Here is a 27,311-nt window from a genome sequence, read left to right on the forward strand (position 1 = left end):
TAACCCAACGGCTGTAGATTTTTTTCTTTTTTTTAGAGTGTAGACGTGTCTATAGTTACACATAGTCAAGACTGCTTGTTCCATGACAATTCATTTTGATGACAATTTAAATACAAATAATGTGTGATATCAAAAATGTAATCTGCTAGACAACAGCTGACTTTTAATTATACTGTACTAAACAAAAAATTATATATATTTACATTTACTACATACAGTAGATGGCAACCGATTTTAAACATTTTAACAAACACTGTACAGTATATAAATAATAATAATAATAATAAAATATTATTATTATTATTATTATTATTATTATTAATAATAATAATAATAATAATAATTTTTTTTCAATTCAATTCAATTTTATTTATATAGCGCTTTTCACAATTTGTGATTGTTTCAAAGCAGCTTTACAATAATAGAAGCAGTGGAACAAATATTGGAAATAACCGCAAATCCTAAAACTGTGATGTGTATCAGGCACACCTGTGTGAATTTGTCGGTGAGCCTCCAGAGCATCTTCCTTCTGGAACTGAGCTCCACACTGGTCACAGACAATGGCTTTCTCACCAGCTAAAAGAGAGAGACGAGAGTTATTTAATTCACATCATTCTGAGGCTGCTCATATGGTGTACAGTCTCACATGCTTCAACATTTGTCTCAGTCAAATCCTGAAACTCATACATGAAGGTTGCATATTGCAAAAAACTTCCAGGGTTCTCACACAATATGTGCAATAAATGTTCACAATGAAATGAGTGGATACGGATTAAGAATTTATATTCAAAGAGCACTAACAAATAAAAATTTATTTTATTTTTGGGGGCTTTTTATGCCTTAATTATTGACAAGAAAGCATAGATTGACCAGCTTGATTGAAAGCATAGAGAGGACACAGTTGAACCATATGTCATGAGTACTTTTTTATCAATTAAGTTTTATTGAAAAATAGATTTAAAAAAGGGATTGCAATTTTACAGAATCTTTACCAAAGAAATAAACCCCAAAACAATAAACAAAACAAAACAACCCCCCCCCCAAAAAAAACATATGTCAGAGTACTGCCCACACTGTAAAAAAATATGCAGCATTTTTGTCAAATCAACATATATTTTTTATGTTACTTAAACTTTAAGTTAAACTATTTCAACTTGATTTTAGTTGAAGTTGTAGTCACATGTCAAAACTTAAAATAGTAGGTTGAATTGACTTGCAAAACCAAGTTGTTTTAACTTGTGCATAAGGTCATTGGCTCTGACATAGTAATTTCTGTTCCATAATTTTTATAAAAACAGAATATCAAAATCCTGGTTTTCCCACATTTTTAAGAGGTGCTTGAAAGGTTCTTTACAGCAATGCCACAGAATAACAAATTTTGGTTCCTCAAAGATCCATTTCTTACATACGTCTTATAATTGACAAAAACCTTTGTTCACTACAACATACCTTTTTGGAAACAGAAACAGTTTTTCGATGTTTAATACTCTTTATTGGGCCATTTAGCAAAAACTCTATTTTTGACAGTGCATTACTGTGGAAATCCTGAGTTTCCAATGACTGTAAGGAAAATCTACAGGATTCTGAGGGAATCCCTTTAGCTAAAGCAGTGTAAGTGTATAGGCGTCTGCACATGTTTTTTTCAAAGCCCAGATGTTGTCCTTGTGTGCACTGTGCAGTAAAACCCAAGCATAATAACAGGGACTTTTAACATTTATTATTTACACAGACTTTCACTTAAACATTGCACACAAAACCGAAAAAACAAGAAGTCATACATTTGTCATCTGCTATGCATGTTTTTGTGTTGCAATAAGACACAAAAAGACAGGAACTATAAGACCACAGGATGTCAATATACCATCTGATCTTGTGGCTTTACAATAAAGCAGGAACACTGTACAGCGCATGTACTGTATTTACCTGCCCAATAAAAGAGTGACTAACATAAATTGAGGTTTTGATAACAGGACTGCCAATACTCTCAGCTTTGTGTTAAATTCATACCACCCTCACAAGCAAAACAGGAAGTTTTAGCTCAGATAAAAACTGTGATGGTGATAAACCAAAGCTTATTTCGCAACCACTGTAAAGTTACAAAACATACTGTACCGTCAAAAAAGGGGGAAATGCTGTTTTCTTTACTGGCCAATGATGCCACTCAGCAATAAACTTGTGAATGCGATACAAACAAGTTCCTCTGAAGAATGGGCGTTTCACACCGTACACAGCAACCACGAGTGTTGTTCATTTACAGAGCGGTTACAGAGGTAAAGCGGAGTCCCAAAATCCTGCCCCTTCTGCGTACATGGTTCTTCACGGTTTGCTCATGAAATCAAACTATTACCAAACTATAACCATAACTATTACCTGTGGTCGCATGTCGCAAGATTAGAGGAACTACAATAGAATAACCGCTGATTTATAGCTTTTACAAACACGTCAGTTACCAAATATTTAGCTAACTACATTCATGAAAAATCCTGCCTTGCCTTGGACATATGAAGTGGATAACTTTCAACATTTGACATATTTAAGTTTAATTTGCATCACGTACTAAAGCAGCCCAAAAATGGAGGGCCAGCCGGACATCGATCACCACCTTAAGTGTCAGAGAGGGAGAAACCAGACCTTAAACTCTAACGACAGCTTATTGAAGCGGGTCATTATCTCACATGGGGTGACAACATCCAGGCACCCAACAGGAACGTGCTAAAAGTCGTGGAATTAAAGTGATAAATTCTAGCTTCTTTCTTTGATCAATAGTGACTTGCTCATTATACATAAGCAGAAAGAAAGTGTTAAGAGTAAAACACACCCTTAGTTTAGGCAGCATTACCCTACTTTTAACAAAACAAAAAGAAAAACACACAAAAAAAGAGAAATACCATGGCTAGAAATAACTGCCTCTCCAGCAAAAAAAAAAACTGTGGCTATAAAAGAATTGTTCTCGAGCAACTCCCACTTCCCTCCTTCTCGTGGAGTTGCCACAGTGATGCCGAACCTGACATAATGGGCCCTTACACAACTGCGGCTCCCAACAAGTAGAGGAGAGGTGCCACGTGCCACAGGGCCTGTTCCCTTTTCGCTTCCCTCCCTGGATGCGTTGCACAACAGAAACCACAGGATTTACAGTTTCCGAAGGGGACGGCGTGTTGATCGCTCGTGATTGGAAGCAAAGCGATGTTGTTGCATGCGTACGTGCACGAATAAAGCGTAACCTGAGCCTTTAAGGCGGGAGATGCCGCAAACAGCCGGCATCAGATAACCGAGAGCTGGCTTTGTTAAAGAGAGCATAGCTGTAATGGAAAGACCTGTGAACAAGCACATTGTCTAATGCTATAAAGGTAGATTCTCATCACATACTCTGATCAGCCCCCCGCCACGCTCCGAAAACGGGAACATGAGTAGACAAACACGGCACAAACAAAAACATACCCTTGCTGTTCGGTGAGCCTACACAAATGCGTTATATAAGACAGAATGCACGCCACAAAAAAAGGACACCGAAATCCATATAAAACAGAAAAACACATTGCCGTCAGAACAATGAGTGCAGACACTATGCTCTCTCTTTTCCTGTAGCGGTAACGAGCTGTGCTGTACAGTTTTATTTACACTATCCTCTTATCAGTCACAGAACAGTACGGAGACTGCCAATTGGAAAGGACAGCCAGGAACTGTGTGTTCTCTCTCTCTCTCTAGTAGATGTGTACCACAGGCGGAGTGATTTTTTATCAACCAAGACAAAAATGCTGGGAGACTGCCAGATTCCCCTCGTAAAAACACACACAAAAACAAAAAGAAAATATGTGTGTATAAAGAAACCCAGTTTCATATTGATGGCACAATAAATGCTGGGAAATACGTACTTTACATATACTGCACATATGTGACCCGTGCTGGAAAATGAGTTGGAATGCACACCTTCTGATTTTGAGCTAGAGGCAAAAGAAAGTATAAATGTTGATTTTGGTTGAAATTGAGGTTTTCATAAAAATAAGTACATTAAGCCCTCGTCTAGCGATCCCAATGCTCTAAATAGTAAATAAACATTTAGAATGATCTAGTTTTCTGAGAGGTGGGCCATCCTATAAATGCTTAAAAGAAAACACCACAGTTTTTCAATATTTTACTATGTTCTTCCCTCAACTTAGATGAATTAATACATACCTGAGTGCACTTAATCATTATACAGCGCGTCTATTTAGCCTAGCCCCATTCATTCCTTAGGATCCAAACGGGGATGAATTTAGAAGCCACCAAACACTTCTATGATTTCCCTATTTAAAGACTGTTACATGAGTAATAACACGAGTAAGTATGGTGGCACAAAATGAAACGTGGTGATTTTCTAAGTGGATAAAAAATGAGAACTATATTGTATGGCGAAAACACACTTGGTTTGCAGCACTTCGACCTTGGCCGCCGTAACATCATCGGAAGTTTGCATGAGAAGGGGAGCTCACAAAAGTGATGATGTTACTGCGCCCGAGGTTGAAGTGGTGCAAACGAAGAGGTCTTCCCCCATACAATATAGTTCTCATTTTTATTTGCTTAGAAAATTGCCTGTTCTAGTCTAAAACCTAGTGTGCTGCCTTGAGAGGTGGCTGCTTAAGGGGCTGTTCACATTTCGCGTCTAAATCTGCACGGAAAACGCGACCGTCAGTTGGTTCTTGTCACATGACCTTTGGTGCGCTTGCGGCATTGTAGAAAGTTGAAATGTTTTTAACTCGCGCCTGGAAAAACATGCGTGTCGCACCGCGACTGTGTCGCTTCCATTATGAGCGTGCATTATGCGCCTACATTTGAAATAATGAACTTGAGCGCACAAAAGACGCGAAATGTGAATCGCCCCTAGGGCAGAATTATACAGTACACTTTTAAAAATAAAAGTGCTAAATTATATAATAATTATTATATTAAATGAATACTGTATTGATAACAATTAATACCCTTTGCCAGTACTCTAGTTTTCTATGTATTTTTATGCTTCTTAGAGTCTTCTTAGATTGAAATCAACTTCAAGTTGAGTCCCCTGTGCTGAATGCAATTTATGTGACATGCAATATTGCAGTCTATGGGGCTGTTTATACCTGGTATCAAGATGCGTTTTGGACGATCGGATCACAAGTTGACATTCACGTTTACACCTGGTATTTTAAACCGTCTCATTTGTCCACTTTTGTCCAGGTTTTCTCAGGGGGTGGTCTGTGGGCGAGGTCGTCTGCTTTCGTTTAAACGCGAGTGGTAGAAATAACATGTTTAAATTGATGCACACTCATAATAGGTCATGGTCCGCTGTTTGTGTTGTTAACTCTTTCCACCTTGTGTGTTTTTAAAAAAGTTTTGCTGGCCAGCTAGCGCCATTTTTCATGATTTTTACAAAGGTTTAATGCCTTCCAGAAAATATTCTTCTTAAAATATATAAACATAAACTATATCAAATGAAAGAGCAGACCCTCTGCTTTCAAACAAAAAAATAAACAAAAGTTTCATCCTTTTTAAAAACACCAAATTTTGAGCAAAAAGCTGAGATAATTAGATTTTTATGAAGGACTTTTGACAGAGATCAGATGCAGAGCGATCCTCAAAACTTACACGGAAATACAGCTGTTTGACCTAGGGCGATACTTCCGGGTTTTCGGAAAGGCATAAATACTCGTCATTGGCAGGAAAGCGGTTTCTCTTAAATGACGAGTTAACTCATCAATGGCAGGGAAAGAGTTTAACTCTTTCACCGCCAGCGTTTTTAAAAAAAGTTGCCAGCCAGCGCCAGCGTTTTTCATGATTTTCACCAAAGTTTAATGCTTTCCAGAAAATGTTCTTCTTTAAATATATAAACATACAATATACCAAATGAAAGAACAGACCCTCTGCTTTCAAACAAAAAAAAACGTTTCATCCTACCTTTAGTGGTTCTTTTGCAATCAGCTTTTGAATATGGGTAGGTTTTTGCAAAAACACCTATTTTGAGCAAAAAGCAGAGATAATTCCATTTTTATGACGGACTTTTCATAGAGATCCCATTCAGAGCGATCTTTAAAACAGACACGGACATGCAGCAGCTTGCCATAGGGCAATACTTCCGGTTTTAAAAAGTTGCGGAAGGCCGGAAAATCTCGTCATTGGCGGGGAAGCGTTTTCTCTTAATTGACGAGATATCTCGTCAATGGCGGGGAAAGAGTTAATAAACATGTGCTCGGTACATTACACATAAGATAACAGGCGGAAAGTAGGTGGCCTTTTGTGGCTGCTCGACCACATGAGCATCTACACCCCAAAAGCAATCCGGTCAAATGCGCTTTTTGACTACCTCTGAATGCTGAAAGTGGACAAGCTTGAGTTTCATGTTTTACACCTCGTTTATATCTGTAATTAACTGCGTTCACTTGTGATCAGATCCACCAAAATGCATCTTCATACTAAGAGTAAACATGCTCTATGTAGACCACCCCAAATCAGTTACTTGCAAGGCTCCTAAGAAAGCAGCTGCCTATGTAGACAGTAGGCAATGAGGCAGCTCACTGGGTTCTATAACAGAGCTACAGACACACAAGAAGAAAATGAACAGCACCGATTTGATTTAGCTCTACAGTAGATTAAGTTCTGCTTTCGGTAAAATGAAGACCAGTCAGCTGGTTAATATTTATACATCCTTCACAGAGAACAGAAAGAATTGCAAAAGAGATAAAACTGAGGACATCTAGGCTTCTTCTGATAGTTTCACGGTCTGGTGCACAGACAGAGGACGTCTCGGGACAAACCGAAGCAGACAAATATTGACTCGCTTAACACACTTGCACATCAAAGACGCTTCTAAATTTATCTGCTCGAAATGAGCACGATGTTACACATTCATTCACTTGGGTTTTATCCTGCTAAATCTCTTAATCCATTTTGCTTAAACACCAATTTATCAAGCAGGTCACACGCTCGACCCTCCACTTTTTCTCTCTCACTGTACACATGCTGTCATTTCAGCTATCCTGCCTGAGGTATACTCCATGCATTTAAGTTGACATGTACACAAACACACACACACACATGCACGCATACATAGACATAGCGATTATTATAAAACAGATTGAAAGCGTACACTGTATGTGGTGTCTGGGACCTTCGAGCGCCCGCTGTCCAATCCACACGCAGAAACAAAACAAACATCACTAACAGGAAAATGTTTAAGTGTGACCCCAATGTGCGGCAGGCTAACCCTACCCCTGCAACAAAAGATGAAAGGTTCCATGTGTTTTCCTCTTCCTTTCTTGCCTTTCTTCAGGTCACTTAAATTATGACTCTGGGCAGTAAGAGGACAAAGGGCTTTCAGAAGTGAAGGAAACAGGAGCTGGGTCGGGGCGGAATGTAGCAGGGTTTGCCTGGTGTGAAGTGGCAGGAAATGAGGGGAGGCCTTTAGCATCTCACCACCTTCAGCATCCGTTCTAAGTTGCCACTAAAACCTGCCGCTGCCATCCTGATGTGAGGTTAACAGAATCAGTGCCTGCATACAGAGTTCAGCATAAACATAAGTTCAAGTCTCCTGTGAACAGATGACGCCAACCCCTGCATGCCATCTTGCATGAAACTGCCAAAATTTAAAGTGAAAGTGAAGTGACATGTTTGTCAAGTATGGAAAACATACTCGAAATGTGACCTCTGCATTACACCCATCCCAGAGAGTAGCAAACAAATGCACTGCAGGTCATGAACACACGCGGAGCAGTGGGCAGCTATCCATACAGCACCCGGGGAGCAAGTGGGGTTAAAGTGCCTTGCTCAAGGGCACCTCAGTCGCAACCTGCCGGGCGTGAAACTCCAACTGGACCAACTCTCGAACCACTAGGCTACATATATTGCAATCATAATCACAACATATTATCATTGATTCTATGGCTACTATTCTAGTTTTGAAATGTAGAAAAGGGCATTTCTATAAAGCACCTTTGAAATATGTAGCCTACTGTGAAAAGCACTATACAAATTAATGTGAACTGAATTGAATTAATCTCGGTCACTACTACCCATCTGTATTAATAATTAAATATGGTGCTAAAGTCAATGCCTAAAGCCCTGTTCAGAGCGACATGATCCCGTTCATTTCAATGGAAGCTTGGTGACTTCCGGCTACAGTGACCTTTGGCTACAGGAAGTGGAGGTGTCCAGCGACGCGACAAAGTGAAAAAGTTTAACTTAATGTTAATAATAAGCAGTCGCTACTACCAATAACGATCTCATTGAAAGAGACGGGCGATACACATTGGCTGCGTCCGAAAACTCTAAATTGCTGCCTTTTGCGGCAGCTTTCCAAGGCAGGAAGGCATCAAGGCATGTCCGAATCCAATGTAAGGTTTACTTCCTGACTCCTGAGATCTTGTCCCACAATTATATGCATGTGCGCACATGAGGAATGTGATTGGTCGAGAAAGCGGCTGGAGCACAAATTTTTGTGTAAATACATGTATATTTTAACTTTTTCAACTTTTAATTGCATTTCTAGCGAAAAATTAGCATTGTAGTTTTTTACATAAGTGATTAGTTATCATAAAGGTGCTATCTGTTCATATTTCAAACACGCTGCCTTTGAAGTGTGTCCGAAACCGTTTCTCTTAGCTGCCTTCATGCCTCCGAAGTCATTGCCTTATGAGGCAGCGAGGCAACAAGTCAGCTGCCTAAAGCCCCATTCAGACAGCCAGCGACCATCAGTAGCAGAGCGACGCGATCTCATTCATTTCAATGGAAACCGTCCGACTTCCGGCGGCACGAGCGAAAGTGACCGTTGGCGACCGTATAGGTGTGTCCAGCAACGCAAGAAAGTTAAGAAAAGTTTAACTTTATGCAAATGTTGAGGGAATTTCCAGAGCGACTACCATTGAGAACGAAGCAGTGGAGTTCACATCATCCTTCTCTCGTCAGTTACTGGCTGGATGGTACTCATTTGTATAATGACAAGCAGATTAAGAATCGTCTCTTACACAGCGATAACGTTGATGGCTGTCGGAACGAGGGGTTAGTTTTCGGACGCAGCCATTGAGAAAGTCGCTGGTGGTATCTTTAAAGTGCAGCTGCTACATTATGCGCATGTAATACTTTTGGTCATTATATGCATTTTAAGTTTCTTTAGCTGTATGAGTTGCATTGTTTGCTGTTGTATTTTGTGTTGGGTAAGTGTTGGGTGTCAAATGAACAATAACAAAACTTTTTAAATGATTTTAAGAACTATCTAAGCACAAGAATTTGTCTTATGCAAATGTACCTTAACAAACAGGTATGCTTGGGACCTGAAACCCACCTTATTATTTAGGGCTTCCCTAAAACCGACTTTTCAAACACATACTATAGAAAATACTCAGAAAACATTTGATTTTAGTTTATGATTTTCCAGAATCTGTGCGTGCGTTCACACATATACAATCATTAACTAGCGCACTATGTGCTGTTCAGTTACGCTGGCGAAGGATCTCAGTTTCACCGCAGAAAGAGAGGATCTGATCTATGCTTCATTCCAGTTAGTAGACATTTCTTAACATGAATGTTGATCTACATTTAAAACCCCTGTGTAAAAGAGCTGAGGGATAACTTCTTGTTGCAATGACACGTGTGTAGTCACTACAACACACCCCTTATGCCATTGTTTCTACCTTCTGATCACATGGGACGTGTTGTGGAAATGTTATGGCAATGTTACTAGCCCCCCCTTACGCAAGCGACCCCAAAATCAATTATGGGTGATGTTCGTATTCATACAGAAGGCACACTGGCAATATTATGGGAATATTCTGGAAACAGTATGCTGAGTGAAAGGCGTTCTAGAGTACTTTCCCTAATGTGTACTATTGCAAAGCAGCCTAATAGAAAACATTTAACAAACAAATTTAAATTTTAAATAGAGAAGTTAAGCAACTATTATACAGAAATACCACCCAGTGTTTATAGTACTAAAAATGCATTTTGACACATTCCTATTACTGTGTGTGTGGGGGGGGGATGATTTTTAAGAAGTTAGCATGCATGGAGAAAGAGCAAAAAAGATGCACTTCCACTCTACACCCTGATCAATACCTCCAGCTCTCTTTTATTTATCACAGGAGAACCTGAGAGCCTGACCATGCGGTGAACCCTCTCCCCAAACGACCACCGAAACTTCAACCAACCACTGAATGCGACAATTGAGCCGTCTTTACAGTGCTGTAAATGGCTTTACTGCTGGGCGCAGAGCAGCGGGAGACAACTTCTGCTCCTTCCTCATTTGCCTTTCATGAGCTGTAAAGGGGAATGCAGATCTTGAAATATTATTGGCTAGGTCTACATCAATTTACGGCTTTGGCCAATGAGCGAATCTGGCGAGCGAATGTGTCTCGAGGCGGCCGGGGAATTGAACGAGAAAAATTACAGGCGCTCTGCTTTTGAATCGTGACTTTGAGTACCTAAAGGCGGCCTTAGTCCCGACAGCGATGTGTGAAATGCTAACTAGGGACTGACAAATGCTCTTAGGTGCTAGCATGGTCAAAGGAGCGGTACAACAGTACTAGACGGTCTGCGATGGGCTGCACATAGTTAACAGAGCCCGTGCCTGTTCCACAGGTCAATAACCTGTAAAGATTTAACATTTAGTGCCCATTATTTCCTGCTTTCAAGTCACACATTGTCAAAGGCACTCTGTAGTTTATTAAGACCCAGGGCAGGAGCACTGGGACCAGCAACTACGGCACAGGCACACAGCACGAGTCATTACAAAACTGTTACACACTTGACACAGGCATGCAATGGGGGGTTACTGTTAAGATTACAGTTAAGAAAAAAAAAGCCTTTTTCCAGGGAAACCTTACAAGCACAGGGAAATTGAATGATTTTAGGAGTGACGCTGCAGAGCCAATAGCACAGATAATAGGAAACGCAACCGTGAATGCATCAAACACGGCTGTCAGGTGCATTCATTTACATATTTGTTTCATCATTTAATACCAAATGATTTTTCTGCATTAACTGTAGCACGTGCAGAACAGACGTCACATGCAGTTTGGGAAAAATAAATTGTGCACTAGCAACATGTTTACAAATGCATTTCGCTTCTTTGACCCGTTAAATAAAATAAATAATTGGTTACTGGTGAAGTCTGCATAAACCCTGAACTCTCCAAACATTGTGTCATATGCTTTCTAAAATCATTTTAAGTGAGCAGGAACATTTCTTAACATAACATAAAAAAAAGTAAGGAAAGGGGAAGAGAAAGAGGGTGACGGCAAAATAAAAAGAGGAAAAAAGTTACTTCCATAAAATTCACGAACGTTGAATGTGCGACACCCCCTTTAACTTCCTCACTAAAACCCTTTACGATGCCCTGACACCCGTTTCAGATCCACAGACTTCCTCCACATCATCTCTTGCTCCACATCTGTAAGCAGAACTTCTGTACAATAACAGTTACAATCTGAAATTGACTATGTAGGACGTTGATATATATCCTTTCTGCAAATCAGCCATCTGTAAACTCTTGGCAGAAGTTTTTGAGACAGTCAAATAGCTTCTCTCTGTTTTTCCAGGCTAAATTCAAGGAGGAAGTCAAAACTGTGGCAAAAGCAATATGAAAAAAAAATCCAATATTTAATAATGTTTCCTAGTATTTATCAACAAAATAACCATTTCGAATAAGAAAAATTAAATGCAATGCTGTCATCCAATCAGAAATGTATAATTTGAAGAATGCTTTTATTATAAATATTTATATATTTTACTGTAGCTCCAGACTCTCAAGGCTTTGGCCCTGTCAGGGGTTGCCCATTAAAAATTAATTACTTATGGTCGCCCCAGACGGTTTCAAAGTGCCTGAGATAGAGATGTTTTTCCTTAGCGCTGAAATTGTTTGGACGGCCCTGTATTAGTATTCTGATCCACAAACGTGTTTGCAACAGTAATAACACAATATCCACGGCTGCTTTTCATGTTGAACCTCCCAGTGGAATGGGCAGCATAAAAGCAGCCCTTGTGTCCTGGCTACTTCCAGATGGGACTGCTTTTATCTTTTTCATTTTTTTTTCAACATGAAAGCGCCGTCGGCAGATCTTTGCTTAGCGTCTGATTCTCTCTTCAGCCAAAATATGAAAGTTTCAAAGAGCATTTCATAAGGGAGCGCCGCCGTAAATGGGATTCATAGCTTTTTAATCTGTGCTAAGAAACTGATCTAAAAGTTTCCCATAGCAATCGTCCAAGCTTACGCAACGCAATAAAATATGTGCCTTGGAGTGTATTTACTTTTATCAGTATTACATGGAAAACAAATCGTGCTTTATCCGCCATATACATATACGGGCAATGATACAGTTTTTAAATGATTTTGTGCTGACCCACAAATATACAGAAGAATAACAGGATTTCCCGGGTGACTTATCCAGCTCGGCTTACCGGACCCTTTTTTTTTGTGTGTGTATTGGGGCGGAGAGGATGTTTTGAGACATAAACGCATTTAAAAATATAAAATCTCTTCTGCAACATTCTTTTGAAGGATGGATGGATGGATGGATGAAAACCTAGAAACCTGCTGTATACATCTATATATGGGGAACAGATATGAAGAACTCAAAAAAAAACGCCCCCCTGGAAGTTAAAAAAGGAGACCTACAGAAATGAATGTGTTTGAATGGGATAAGCATTTATCACATAAGAGCACACGCTCTGTCTTCATGGCCACAGCTGAGATAAAGGCCAGGTGAAGCATCAGTGGGTGGCATCACTGAAGGATTTCAACACACGCTGTCTGGATCTAAACGCATGCGTTTCATGTTTTTAAAGTCTCTGCCGTAGAGGTGTGCACGTCCGACCGCTCACCCGCTTCACTCAAAACTCAATTGGACTGGCACAGAGCACGCCAACACATTTTGCCATCTATTTCAACTCCGCCAGCATCCTGTTAATCTTAATCTAATAATCACCATCACAGATGAGATGTTATTAGCATTCTTGCACGGAATTGGGTTCTTTAATGATGTTTCGTAAATAACTTTATTAGGAGCTTCACTTAATTTGGACTTAAGATTTGGACCAATTGCCTTTAGATGCGGGTAAGAAAGTGTAATGTTGTTTGTTTGAAGACATTTTGATGAATTCGAATCCTGAACGGATGCATTGTTTGATCTCTCAGCTCTCAATACGGAGCATGATGCTAAAAGGAATATGCTCTGAATGTAAAGTGGACAGTGATATGAGAAATCCACAAAGGACGTCTGTCTGCTCAGCGCCCACCAGGCCTGATAAAGTGGGTACAGCCACTATGATGAAAGAAAGACAAAAAAAAATAAAAAAATCCATACTGGCCACAGGCTCCTCTCCAATCTATTTTCTGCTCAGCTGGTTTTAAATGAAGTTATTATGACTCATTAAAATGCCCGCAAGCTTGTGGAAGTCGGCCAATTACAATTTAAATTTAGCTTCCCTTTACACATACCCCACCTCAGCTTCTAGCACCCCCTCGGCACAACCAGCACCACACCGCTGCATTTCAACCGCTGGCTTAGAGCTACAGCTTACATCTTAGAACACAAACAAAACCCAATAAACAAATAAATCATTTTTTCCAGGGACTCTGCCAGCGCTGGAAATCTGGTTGTGGGATTGCGCCTTCCTCACCAAACTGGTTCAAATCAGCGTGACCTACAACGCCCAGAGTTTGATTGATAGGATCAGTACGGTTTATATTTCAGGTCAGAGGAGTTGTTTGGACTGCATTCTTCTTCAAAGAGCAATAATGATTAATTATCAGCCATTGTTGTAAATGACTGACAAAATGTAACATGTTGATTAGGTCAAGCTGTTTCCCCTGTATCCCAGCAAAGCCAAGCTGCTGGGAGTGAATTGTAGGGTGAATGCGATTGCGACATTAAGATTTACTGCAATATAAACTGATATAAAAACTGAGATAACGCTCCAAACAGCTATCGTGAATGGAATGTGTGCAATGTTTGTTTAGGGTTGTAAAACAATAAAAAGCGTTTTCGTCAGCGCCATTCACACAGTTTAAAAGGACACTAGCTATTGTTTGTTTTTATAATATATTTATATAACCTCAAGATATCAGCTAAGAGCACCGTCCTGGTCGGATTATGTGTTGCATTCCCACCAACAACACCAAACACTGACCGATCACAACACTATCATTCTGAACACACCGAACAGCATGCAAGAACTGTAAGCATTTGCGTATTTTGTTGCACGGCGTGCACGCACATCGCATGTTTGCGTGTGTGTGTGTTTTGCTGAACCGCTCTCATTTCCAGCAGAACAAATTAATCTGTGCCCTTCCAGCAACGCTTTCCTTTTTGACAGAGGCTGCTCAGAGGACAGAAATGATGAAGCAAATCCAAAATTCAATCGCCTGTGTTCTGTTTTAGAAGGCACACGGTGTACTGTACAGCCCATAAAACTCCCAAACAGCCTCCAGACGCTGCCGCAATCACCCTCCATCAAAACACTTTGTCTCGCATACAAAAATAAGACCCGGCATCGAGCTGAATACCAAATCAGCCCATTAGAGCACAGGGGCACTTGCTACTTAGCAACCAAAGGGATTTAAAGCTGCAATACCCGACAACAAAAGACTCAGATCAGGATCTTTTACAGGGTATTATGGCTGGTGTGAGCTTATTCCATGTTTTAATCGAAAAATGTTAACAAGATGATAGCTTAAATGAAAAGAGGTAGAAAATGAAACAAATACCAACATCTTTAAATGGAACGCCATAAAGGGAAAATGTCATTATGTTCCTGTTTTTTCTTCCTTTTCCAGTCAAAGGCATGGGAAGAATTGTGAGTTATTCCAAATAAGGCTTGACATTGATCTCTTTTAGAGAAAAAAATGAAAATATTTGGTAAAAAATGCTCAAATTCCAAATGCATTGTAATTAATTCTGTCAATGCATTCAATCTAGATTTTATCAACAAGTGCGTTTCCTGGTAATCCCACAATCCCAAAAGTTGCTAACAAAAATATAATTGCTAAAGAATATAATTATTGTTTATGGGCGGTTTGTTAAACTTTTTTTTTTTTTAAATAATTTTCTGATTTAATTTAAAATAAATTAGCAAACAGATATATTGAATACTCAAAGTGGTGGGCTTCCACCAAAAAAAAAGGTCTCTCTGTAAGTGAGTATTTCCTGTTCCTGTCTTAAAACATTAAACACAGACATTATTATAAATCCTTGCCCATCCATTCATCATACAGCACAGCCCAGAGCATCATGGGAATAAACTGTCATCAGCTCTTTGTAAACTTGTCAAACATTACCGAGCTGCTACCCCACATGCGTAATCATTTCTCCTGGACCTTATAATGGCGAGAGATTTATGTGGCACATAATTCAAACGTTGTTTTAAATGGGGATTTAATGTACATCAACAGGTCACAGAAAGTATTATGGGCTGAAACCACCAGAGAGAAGTTAGGGCACGCAGCCAAACAGAAGCACAGCCCATTTATTCAACACCGCCCGTCTATTGCATAAAAGAGAGGGGGGGGACTTGGCTGGAATGAAGGCGGGGGGAGTGAGAAAGGGGGCTTTATCAGCTGCTCCGAAGAATTTACATGAGAGCGCCGGGGCTTTTTCCCTCTCTCCCCCCACCCCTTATTTACAGCCTTTTCTTCCATCAAACCCCAGCTCATGTCCCACTTACAGCCTCTCTATTTTGGAATATGTGGCTTGGAAAGCAGTCAAGTTTCATTAATTTCTAGTTTGGGTACAGTATGTTCCTGGACACACATCTGCGAGCGATCATAAACGCTCTGGAATGTTGGCAGAACATCCAGACCTGCCGGCAGCTGATGATGTCATCACTGTGAGGGAAGAGCTGGCGAAGAGCCAGACTGTGGGAGCCCGGAGAGAGTGAGAGAGAGACAGAGAGGAAATGCTCTTTTCTTCTCGCTCATGCCTCACATTTTTCAATGTCTCTATGCTTCAGTCATCTATATTATGTACACATCCAAGGGTCATGATCAGGTGCGCTGCCAGGGCGAGAAGTGAAAGGTCTGAGAACCTTTCTCCCTTTGAGGAACAAGACTTTGTCGACACACGCTGAGGACACGAACCGGGAAACCGATGTGAAACGGGCTGACAAAGGCTCCTACACAACCAAGATAATAGCTTGCCAACAATGGAGCTAAAGAACAGCCCGCGGGCCACGTAATGCAGCCATAATTGAAACGGCTAATTTGCTGTCATCAAAAGAAGAAAAGCCCATGTGCTTGAAAGCGACAGCTGATCAAAATAGTAGAGAAAGCGATTCCCATGCTTGTAAACGGATGCAATGCAGAAAAACAACAAAAGTTGTACCACAGATGTTGATGCGTAACTATCTGAATGAGATGGCAAAGAGCACACGAGGTGTTGAATGTGCACAAGGGGTCGTGCTGTGCTAGCCCTAATTCAGTCTACTGAGCTAATGTAGTCAAGTGAGGTCCACTGGTTGTGTCCTCCTCTGGAGAATAAGTACACTGACTTTATTAACCCGGGCCGGTCGCTAGACAGTTCACAAAGTCCCAAGCGTGGATGTACACAGACAGTTCAATTCAATCATCCAGTTAGGAAGGGCACCAACAGTGAGATTTTATTTTTTTGACTTTAAGCTGCCGACTTCCATTTGTCTGTCAAGTTAAAGATTATGCAATAGCTATAGATAAAAAAAGTTACAAATTCAAATGATATACGCCAAACAGACTGTGTTGATCTGTAATTCCTCCGTAATGCTCAGCTTCGCCTTTCAAAAATGGATCAAAACATGTCCCTTGGCTAGCCTGCCTAGACCACGCACAGCAGTCTTTGAAGTCACAAGGGAAGCTCGCATAACACTAATAGCTCAGCCATGCTCCAAATGGCTGAGTCACTTTTTTGCTTCACCACCACGCTGCCTCACAACCCAGCAGCTTCCAGACCACGTTGACCTTAACCTGAGGAAAAACACAAGCACGCGCTATTTCAGCTTCTATTATCTGCCTCTCTCCACAGTCTCCCACCACCAAAACCTGCACGCACCGCCAGACGCCAACAAACTCCACCTCTAGCACGAGGCCTCGTAAGCCCCTGAAAAACCAACCACCACAACCGCTGCTGTCAAACAATAATTACCAAAAAAAAAGACAACACAGGAAAGAAAAAAGCTGGCGCAACATTCACTGTACATACTGTACCCTGAGCTGTGGCAGGCAGCCCAGACTGGAGCACAGCCAAGTCCACAATAAAACAAACATAGACGGCATGCAAGGGCGAGAGGAGTGGGGGGGGCAGCGAAATGGTACACCACAATACAATACAATACACACGGCATATCTAATACCATTTCGTCTGTAGGAGCGGAGGAGGAGGGCAGAGCCTCTCGCTTGGTGTCAACGTTGCGAGCGCTGATAAAAATCAAACCGCTCAGAACAGGAAGGATAAAAACAGAAAGTTTGCAATGAAAGAACAAAGCACTAAAAAACAAAAAAATAAAACAAATCAAAGAGCTGTGCCGTCTCACTGCCTCTGCCACTGTCTATAAAAGTGTTTCCACTGAAAAGCTTGAGGATTACACAAGAGTGAAGCTCTCAAGAGCCAGACTGCTACAAACACAAACCAGGTTAACGTTGTGTGTCAAGCACAGAGCATATGAACGTTAAAACTGTTTTGTTCTTGGGTTTTGTTTTGATGCACTAAAAATATGCCGCTTCGCAACGCTCGCTTGTTCTGGTTGTTGAGGGAGGCTGTCTGGAGTTTCGTCTTTGGTAAAGATCTTAAAGAATTATGACTGGTGCTTGTGCTCATATAAAAACAGAGCTGTTGTCGTGATTAGCACCGTTTGCCATTTGACTCTTCGCCATTTCTCCGTTTTGGCTCGACTTTACGAGGGTTACGTAAAAGAAGAGGAAAAACAGGAAAATGGAGCTGGCCGACTTCTAAACTGACTTGGGCCAAGTTGGGTCAACTTTTGTGCAGATCTCCTACCTCATGAAAGGGTGTTTTAACACCTGATCTGTTGAGAGTTGTATGTGTGAAAATTACACTTAATAGTGAACTTTTTGTTATGAAATTTAAGATATGAAAGATAAAGGTTATGTAATATAAGCGTATCATAATATTGAATTTAGTAATGATAAATATCAAGATACAAATTAATCAAGAGAAAAATTACATTAAATAAAATATGAAGAGGAGGAAGAAGAGGAACAGGGTTTCCCGCAGCATATTTCATTTATGGCGGCCCGCCTAAGCTTGGAAACCCTACCGCCTTAACTAACTTTTCCAAAAAAAAAAAAAAAAAAATCACTGCACAAAAGGCAGTCAAGTTAATCTTGGAGAATAGCGCGTACGCGCATCACACCGCAAACGGGGATGTACGCCACACGTCCGAAATGAGAAAGACGTGGTCCGGACCGTCACTGTCTGGAGGATAAAAACCCAGTTGATAAAACATCTCGAAGAATAGCGCGGACGTGCTTCACACTGCGAGCGTGCACGCACACCACGCGGCCGAAATGAGATAAGACTTGCTCCGTCATGTCTGGAGGACACGCAGTTGATAAAACACGTGTCCGTGAGAACTGTAAGTGGACTTATGTTTTGGAGTAATTCAAGGCTGTTATTGTATTAGTCTATTCTTCTAATTTTAAAGTAAGTTAGCTGGTGATTTTGTTGTTTGAGCAACCTGCTAAGGTTTCACGTGCCTGTTGATTAGATATAATTGTTGAGCACTCTTGCTCACTTTATTCATCTGCATTATTTACATGCTACAGTTACACTCCTTTAAGATAATGTAATTAATAGTGGGAAATAATCAGTTTTTACAATTTTTGCGCTATCTATCATCATTCGATAGAGGTTCTACAACATCTGCTTTAGTTTGTGTTTATTAACCCTTTAGTTTCACTTCATAACTTAGCTATTCCCATTGGAGGTATCTGTTAAAAACATTAAAATTCATTAATAATCTAGTATGTGTTCATTTTTTGTCATAGTTTTTTCAATATTAAGTTTTATTTGAGTGTTTTAAAAATAAATATTTTATTTATATATTTTATTAAAATATTACAATTTTCATGATGATGCATACGCCCTGCCCCTTTAATTGCCACGCCCTTGGACCCGCCCCCCCCCCCCGCCCAACCCTACCACCTTGACTAACACATTTTCTGCAGGAAACCCTGAGGAAGATGTACATAAATATAGAAAAAGATTCCTGTATTGCTTAACTGTTAGAGCATTGCATTAACAACATAAAGGTCATATGTTCGATCAAAGTTGATCACGGATAATGAAAATAATTTATTGCTATAACTCACTTTGGATTAAAACATCTGCCAGATGCATAAATGTATGCTGATCTTCCTCATGGTACATGAAGAAGCAATAGCTTTAGCAAAAGAAGATCAGGAAGAAAGAAAGAGGGAAAAGAAAAAGTAAAAGGGCAGGTTGTTTGTTATTTTTTGGTTGTCTATACGAGGTCAGAGTTTTCTACCTTTTTTAAATACCCAGGCTTGCTCACTAGAGAGAAGTGTTCAGGTAATACTGAGAGAGTTAATTATAAGGTCCCTAAAGGGGCCATGGCATAAAAATCTGACTTTTTCCATGTTTAAGTGTAATGATTTGGTCCCCAGTGCTTTTATCAACCTAGAAAATGTGAGAAAAATCAACCCAGTAACTTAGTTTTGGTAAACCATTCTCTACAAGGACATGAAAAAATAGGTCGTTGAAATGTGGCTCTCCTTATGATGTCACAAGGAGCTCTTATTATTACAATACCACCCCTTAATCTGCACTATCCAACCACAGCACTGCCATTTAGTGCAGAGAGAAATAGAGAGAGAGAAAATAATTCACAGCAACAAACCACCATCATTGTGATCAGTGTTTGCACTTTATCCGCTCGTTTGCATTTTAAAGGACACACCCAAAACGGCACATTTTTGCACACACCTACAAAGTGGCAATTTTAACATGCTATAATTAATTATATATATGGCATTTTGAGCTAAAACTTCCCATATGCACTCTGGGGACACCAAAGATTTAATTGACATCTTATAAAGTATTGTGCCATGGCCCCTTTAAAAAAAGCTACCACAGTCCTTCTGTTGATCAAGGCATGAGAAAGACAAGAGCAATACAAAGGTCTTTTTGAAGCATTTTCTTACCAATGGTCTCATGCAACCCTGCTTCAGACCTCCGGATTATCCAAAGTAATATTATCCAAAGTGCACAAGCCAGTTTTCCATAAGGACGTCTGGATTACTATAACCACACAGAACTTGTTGGCGACTGCTGTGGGTCAGTGTTGAATACAAAACAGAGTAGTTCAGACGTGGTCTCTTTGTCTCATCACAGTACAGCTCTCATAAATGTCACCGTGCGGTACATGCTCCATGGGCTGCCATTATGAGCGCATGAGTACTACAATATCTCCACAGAGTCTGTTATTGAACACGCATCTTGGGATTTGAACAGCCTCTAAAATAAACATTAGATATTTCCTCAGAGCTGTGTCTGCCACGCTGAGTCGTGCATGAATTGAATTGGGCGGCCCAGCGTGAGATGTCACTCATCTCTCCGCACCGCGTGGTTTTAAACGGCCCAGCAAAAAGTCAATCTCATCTCACTATATGAAGATATTGACATCGAAATATTTCACGACGCGAGACTGAAAGTCACTGGTTATTTGGTTCCGAGGTGTAATCTCGGAGGTTTTTTAAACTTATCTAATCTAATCTAAACCTCTAATTACTGTGGAATCAATTGCCTCAATAAAGAGCTCCTAATTATCATAAACTGGAGTTAAAAATGGAGGAAATTTTACCCTTGTGAGTGTCTGTAAGGACTTTGATTTCTGTGGTTTGTGATTCTAGTAGTCATAGAGGGAACTGAGGGTCCCAATGCTTTAATAGACTATATATAAACTAGATACACTGCAAATCACGGAAGAGCGCTTCTCTATTAAGGAACAGATTCACTTCCCTAGAAAAAAAACCTAAAAGAATTAAAATAACTGCACATATCCTCCATGATTCATACAAATCAGACCGTTTGTTAAATTACATGCCTGTTAGGCTACTAAATAACTGGAAACAGGGAGCACCACACACACACACAAACACACAAAAGAATCCTGTTCAAACTTTTACTAACCAGTAAATTTACCTATAAAACTGTGCAATCTAAAAATAGTTTTTATAGACAGCTTCATGGGACACATGCACGATGCACACCTGGCCTGAAGTTAAACTGACCTGAGGAACAAATACCTTGTCTGTTGTTGACTTGTCTGACAAGCCTTTAAAATGCAAATGTGTACACAGACTAGTGCAGATAATAACATGCATGTTACCTGAGTGAGACAGCAAGTGCATCCTCAGGCGCAGACTGTCCAAGAAGCGTTTGCCACAAAGCTCACAACCGTAGGTCTTCATTCCACTGTGTAGTTTCCTGCAGGGGAAATAGGACAAATAACATCAGCCAACATCATTTGTCACCCACAAAAAAATGGGTGTTTAGGGCACTTTGCTGTATTGGAAGATTTGATTAGTGTGTTAAATAGTGAAGACAAAACAATATAATTTTAGCTTAACAGTTCTCCAACACTGGACGGGACGGCTTTAGTACCCACAAGTAGGGGTGGGCGATAAATCGCCTGCGATTCTCATGCGTATCTCATCAGTAAAGCCAGGTTCGTGAATAGTAGTAAATCGCCATCACCTGCTTTCAGATAGAGCGGCATTTAGTACACAGAGCCATATTTCCCGGAGAAGCTCGGCAAAATCGCATACATTATCGGAGGCGATTTGTCCACAATTATGAACGCGATTTTGCCTTGCTTCTCTGTGAAATATGGCTTTGTGTAGTAAATAACCTGGAGTCCTTGTTTATGGACAAAATACTAAGTAGAGGTTTGGTACACTGTTGTTTATTTTGACAGAGAAATTATTAACAGTTTGCAACTTTAAATGATTATGGCACTTTATTGTAGTATGAATGAATGAATGAATGAATGAATGAATGAATGAATGAATGAATATGATAATACTAAAGCCTGTTGCTAGACTACTTTATTAGACCGAGAACTCATGAAATGCCTTACAAGTTAAAATGATCAATGACATGTGGTTTCAAAGTCCTATTGTTCATTCCTTCGGGTCCCTGTGTGGGAATAAAGGGGCCCTTTATCTAAACAGGAACATATAGATGGTCATGAGCACCCAGATAAGAGTGAATTTAACGCCACTGGAAGACAGGCTGTGGGTTGCATTTCAAACAGGGGGTCAACTTTTTTATGAGGCTGAAAGTGAAACATTTATTCGAGTCATTCTTAAAACTCCGGATAAGGAAAGATTAACCAATCAGAAGCATCATGTCCATTCAAACAGAAAAGCGCATGCACATGTGTGTCTTTTTTCAGGGTTGACGACACTAAAAGGTTCCAAGCATCTGCATCTTTCTTTATAAACTTTCACAAGCCAATGCTTGAGAATGAGCAAACTTTGAATAAACAGCCAACCATTAAGAATATCCCATTTACCTTACTCACGGCAGGTAAAGTGGTTTTATGGTTGCGTTGGACCTGTGAGCCGTACGAAGCAGGAACACCCTTAATAACAATGCAAGAATGCTTCGAGAACACTGGCAACTTGCTGCGAAAGCTGAACTGAATTGGTTTTTATTAGCATGCTTACAGCATTTGGTAATTGTTTCCATCATGGTAATTAGTTCATTGTTTGCACTTTAGTGCCAAACGTATACATCTTTAATGAGAAACAAAGGCGTGCAGTTTCGCTATTTTCTATTCGTACTACACAGATAACTCACATTGCACAAACATTCTTAAGTTTATGTTTCTTTAAATGGCATCCTTTCATGCTAGTAAAATCCATAAGCTGTTTGGTTCGATGCTACGAGTTCATTATCCGAGTTGATCCTTCCATAAAGGCAAACTAACCAAAAACTATTTTTGTTATCAAACAAACCCTCTCGTTTCGTTTGAAGTATTGCGAATCCATGCCGCATGCTGGGCTGTAATGATTTAAGCTTTTATTTTATTTTCAGTGCAGAAATAGTGACAAGAATTATGAAGTAAGAAAGTGCGATTTAACCTCAGTGAGAAAAACAAAACTGATGAAAAACCATTTGGTGGCTGAGAACCGAAAAAAAAAGGAGACTTCAGAAATAAACAAAAGAGGGGGGTGAGAGAAAACTTGCAGTGCATCCAAAGTCCTGATGGCTGTCTTCTACATGGGGATTGTGGAGACCCAACAAACAAAGAGAAGAATGAAGCAGCAAAGCCCTTTGGCAAGCTGCGAGTAATTAAAAAAGGCCTGTAAACGCCTTCTAGGATAAAGGGCACTTCAAAAGACGGACGGGCGAGCGAGCGCGCGAGGGGGAGCTGGGAAAGCCAGGGGTCTGTGCACCTTTGGGATCTGGGCTAATGTGGACAATACAGAGATACTGTAGGGAGACACTCAAAGGCCTTTGTGTGGCCTCAATCTAGCCATTGTTCCTCTCCTGAGGTCTGAGGAGACCTCGCTACAACAGATTAGAGAGACCGTACTGTCAAAGTGACCCTGCTGGCCCCGAGGGGACGTTTGAGAGCTGAGAGAAGGCACATGGGATACCCTGGGCAGGAAGGACTTTCGCTACATTATATGTTGAAATCTTTATGAAGACTCTGCAAGAACAATACTTCAGGCATGTGCATTTCAGTGTCTACTTTCACCTTAGAAAGTTTAGGGGTGCAAGATATATCAAAATTATAGTAGTAACACAGATGTGCATAATCACAATATAAATATAGAAATAGTTTGCAATAACTAAATGGTTTTAATACTTCATGAAGTTATAAATAACTCTGTCCTAAAGTTTTGGGACAGAGACTGGCAAGACAAAAAACAATTTAGAATATAAAAACAAATATATTAATATAATTTAAAGTGATTTGACAAACTTAAAGCATTATTGTATTGCATATCATATAGCATATCACTGCAAAAAATGACTTTCTTACTTATTTTTACTGAAAACAAGACAAAAATTTACACTTAGATCTAAAAATTCTTAAATTAAGATGCATTTTCTTGATGAGCAAAATTACCTAGAAAAAATATAAACTAAAGTAAAGTAAAGTAAATTAGATCTTTAAACAAGCAAAAAAAAAAAAATCTGGAATAAGATTTTTTTTTAAATAAGTTTACTTTTTTCATAAACACTTAATTCAAGATTTTTTTCTTATTCCATTGCCAGATTTTTTTGCTTGTTTTAAGCACAAATTCGCTTAAATTTTATATATTTTTGTCTAAAAACTAGAGTTATTTTCCTAGGTCATTTTGCTCATCAAAAAATACATGTTAATTTAAGAATTTTTTGATATTTTTACTGAAAACAAGACAAAAATACTAAGTTTTTTGCAGTGATTATTCAGCAAATTTTCACATATTGCACTTTTCCTTAAAGGTCACGTTCTTTCTGATCCCATTTTTTAAACCCTAGTTAGTGTGTAATGTTGCTATAATAGCATAAATAATACCTGTAAAATTATAAAGCTCAAAGTTCACTGCCAGGCGATATATTTTCTTTAACAGAATTTGCCTTTCAAAGCCTACAGCGAATGGCCGGTTTGGACTACAGCCCTCTACTTCCTGCGTTAATGACGTCAGTAGATCAGTTTTTTGACTAAACTCCGCCCACAGGAATACGTCAGTCAGCTAAGCTAACGACAAGCTAAGTTGCTATTGAATCACAACACACTAAACAAACTACACAATCAGAACTCATTACATATTTCTGAAGGAGGAACTTCATAGAAACAGGAAGACATCAGACCGTTTTGAAGACAGTGAAAACAGCGCTATACAGATAAGTAAATTATGTGAAAAATACCGCGTTTTTACACGTGAAACATGAACACATTTTATATTGCGCACTGTAAACACAATCAAAGCTTCAAAAAAAAAAAAATCACAGAAAGAACGAGACCTTTAATATTGTGCAGCCCTTAAATACACACAGGCACAATACCATGGTTCGCTTTAAAGCAGAGGGAGGTAATTAGCTTCACCCATGCTTCTTTTTACAGGTGGTTGAAAAAATGAGTGTAACCCTAGGTGTGACACGCTCAAACCCGTTTCAAGCTCGGATCACTGCGACAGCCCTGTCGTAAACGGAGAGTCATCGGGGCACCTGCCCCTGCAATTATTACAAGTTTTTTTCCCTGGACAAGTAGAAGTAAACCCTCTGTAGATTTTATTGGACATATATATGCCCCCCCCCTACCTTTCGCTCGACATGCACCTCCTATGTGTGAACTATGGCAGTTCCTTTCCCCCAGGCCTCTCCAACCAGCTGTGCACTGGTTTTGCCACAAAAACTGTAGATGGTGTGTGAGCAAAGAAAGGATGGGGGGCACTTTGTGTGCCTTCAACAGACTGACTGTAGTCATTAGGAAGGAGGCATAAAACTCTCAAGCCATTTACTCAGTTAATAAGCGACTTTGTCTAACAGTCAGTTTTGACAACGGCAATAAATTTTAAATTTATGTCAACAAAACATATGCTGAACACCTCATTTCAATGCCGGTGTGGCGTGCTGGCTCGTAAATCAGCCCCTGTTTGAAACCAGAGTAGATTACGGGCCTGTGTTATTGAGCTGTTAGAGCCCAAGCCATATAAATCTGAACTCTCTCACTCTATGGTGGACTCTGAGGCGTACATCATAGCCAGGAGTTCCCTGTCAGTGTAGCCCACTCGCAGCCCCCAATCAGGATGCAAACTTGAAATACACAAATGTCCCTCTCTAGGGTCTTAAAAAATGCTACATAAAGCAAAACTACATGTTTAAGCGTCACGTTTTTTCTGATCCCATTTTTTAAACCCTAGTTAGTGTGTAATGTTGCTATAATAGCATAAATAATACCTGTAAAATGATAAAGGTCAAAGTTCACTGCCAGGCGATATATTTTCTTAACAGAATTCGCCTTTCAAAGCCTACAGCGAACGGCCGGTTTGGACTACAGCCCTCTACTTCCTGCTTTAATGACATCCCTAGAACAGTTTTTTGACTAAACTCCGCCCACAGCAATACGTCAGGCGCCAGATAAGCTAACGGCAGGTTATGCTGCTATCGAATCTCAACACATTAAACAAACTAAACAATCAGAACTCGTTACGTATTTCTGAAGGAGGGACTTCATAGAACAAGGAAGACATCAGACCGTTTTGAAGACAGTGAAAACAGCGCTATACAGATAAGTAAACTGTGTGAAAAATACAACTTTTTTACACATGAAACATGAACATGACCTTTAAAAAAAAGACCAATCGGTGGTATGACTAAACACAGTAATAAACACAGTAATAACATCTTTTAAAGCGATACTAAAGCGAATCAAAGTTATTATCCCTTTAATTGAGTATCTGTATAGTAAGACTGGTCTCTGTTTTATTTGACCCCAACATGCACAACTTTGCAATGCATTTAAAAGCTTGCATTTTAAAAAGTAAAATTATTTTTTTCTATATTTATATTATATTTTTGGGATTTTGGAGTCATGATGACCCACCAATAGAAAACATTGCAACCTACAACTAATGAGGTAACCTCAAACTCCCTTTCATAAACTTCCTTTACAAATCAAACTGAAGAAATCGTAAAGAATTCAAACCGAATAGGACACTTTACAAGTGGTTATATCTCCCGGAGCCAAAAAACAAGCTGTACTGTCCTCCACATCTTCCTTTTCATCCTTGGGTACTTCATTGTCTGGCCGCACCGACAAAACAGGTCGCTGGCCCGCTTGGTTCGAGTACAGCGTGCTTAACAACCGTGCAGGAGGGCATGCGACTCTAGCAGCAGGACAGGCTTCGTACGCTAGGCCACGGCCCCTGTTAGAGAAATGATAATGCGGAGAGGATCATGGGAGAGTGGAAGGCTGTCCCTGGGAACAGAGAAGCTGGCCCGTGCAGCCAACCATGCCACTCATTCATCTGCTTTTAGAAGGTCCCACTCGATCCCTAAAAGGCATGCCAGCCCATGTGCACACTCAGATTAAGGTATTTGTCAAAGAGGGCCAACAATGCACAAGAGAGAGAAAGAGAAAGTGTGGGGTATGTAGGGGGGGCAAATCTGTCAATCCACTGCTGCACTTGAGCTTAATAGAGATTTCAGCGAGGTGTTGACACCACACTGCCTCAACATTACCATAATGATGATTAATGTTAATTGACTTTCAAAAGATCTTTTAGTAAAAGGACAGTCGACTGACCTTGGCTATATAAACGTTTTATTGTAATCTTACAATGGTAAAAGGAAAACTTGCAT

At 39.9% G+C, this 27,311-nt stretch overlaps 1 protein-coding gene across 2 annotated transcripts in view; it reads right to left on the bottom strand.

The window, feature by feature from the left end:
• The window catches only part of zbtb16a (zinc finger and BTB domain containing 16a), a 117,882-nt gene that overhangs the window by 47,045 nt on the left and 43,526 nt on the right, over positions 1-27,311 (bottom strand). For both annotated transcript variants that reach the window (XM_065286934.2, XM_065286933.2), the window contains exons 3-4: positions 21,337-21,434; positions 490-576 (exon numbers count right to left, since the gene is read on the bottom strand). In XM_065286934.2, coding sequence (XP_065143006.1) covers positions 490-576; positions 21,337-21,434 — 185 coding nt within the window. The remainder of the gene's footprint in view (positions 1-489; positions 577-21,336; positions 21,435-27,311) is intronic.

The sequence above is a fragment of the Paramisgurnus dabryanus genome, chromosome 18, assembly GCF_030506205.2.
Source record: "Paramisgurnus dabryanus chromosome 18, PD_genome_1.1, whole genome shotgun sequence".
Taxonomy (NCBI): domain Eukaryota; kingdom Metazoa; phylum Chordata; class Actinopteri; order Cypriniformes; family Cobitidae; genus Paramisgurnus; species Paramisgurnus dabryanus.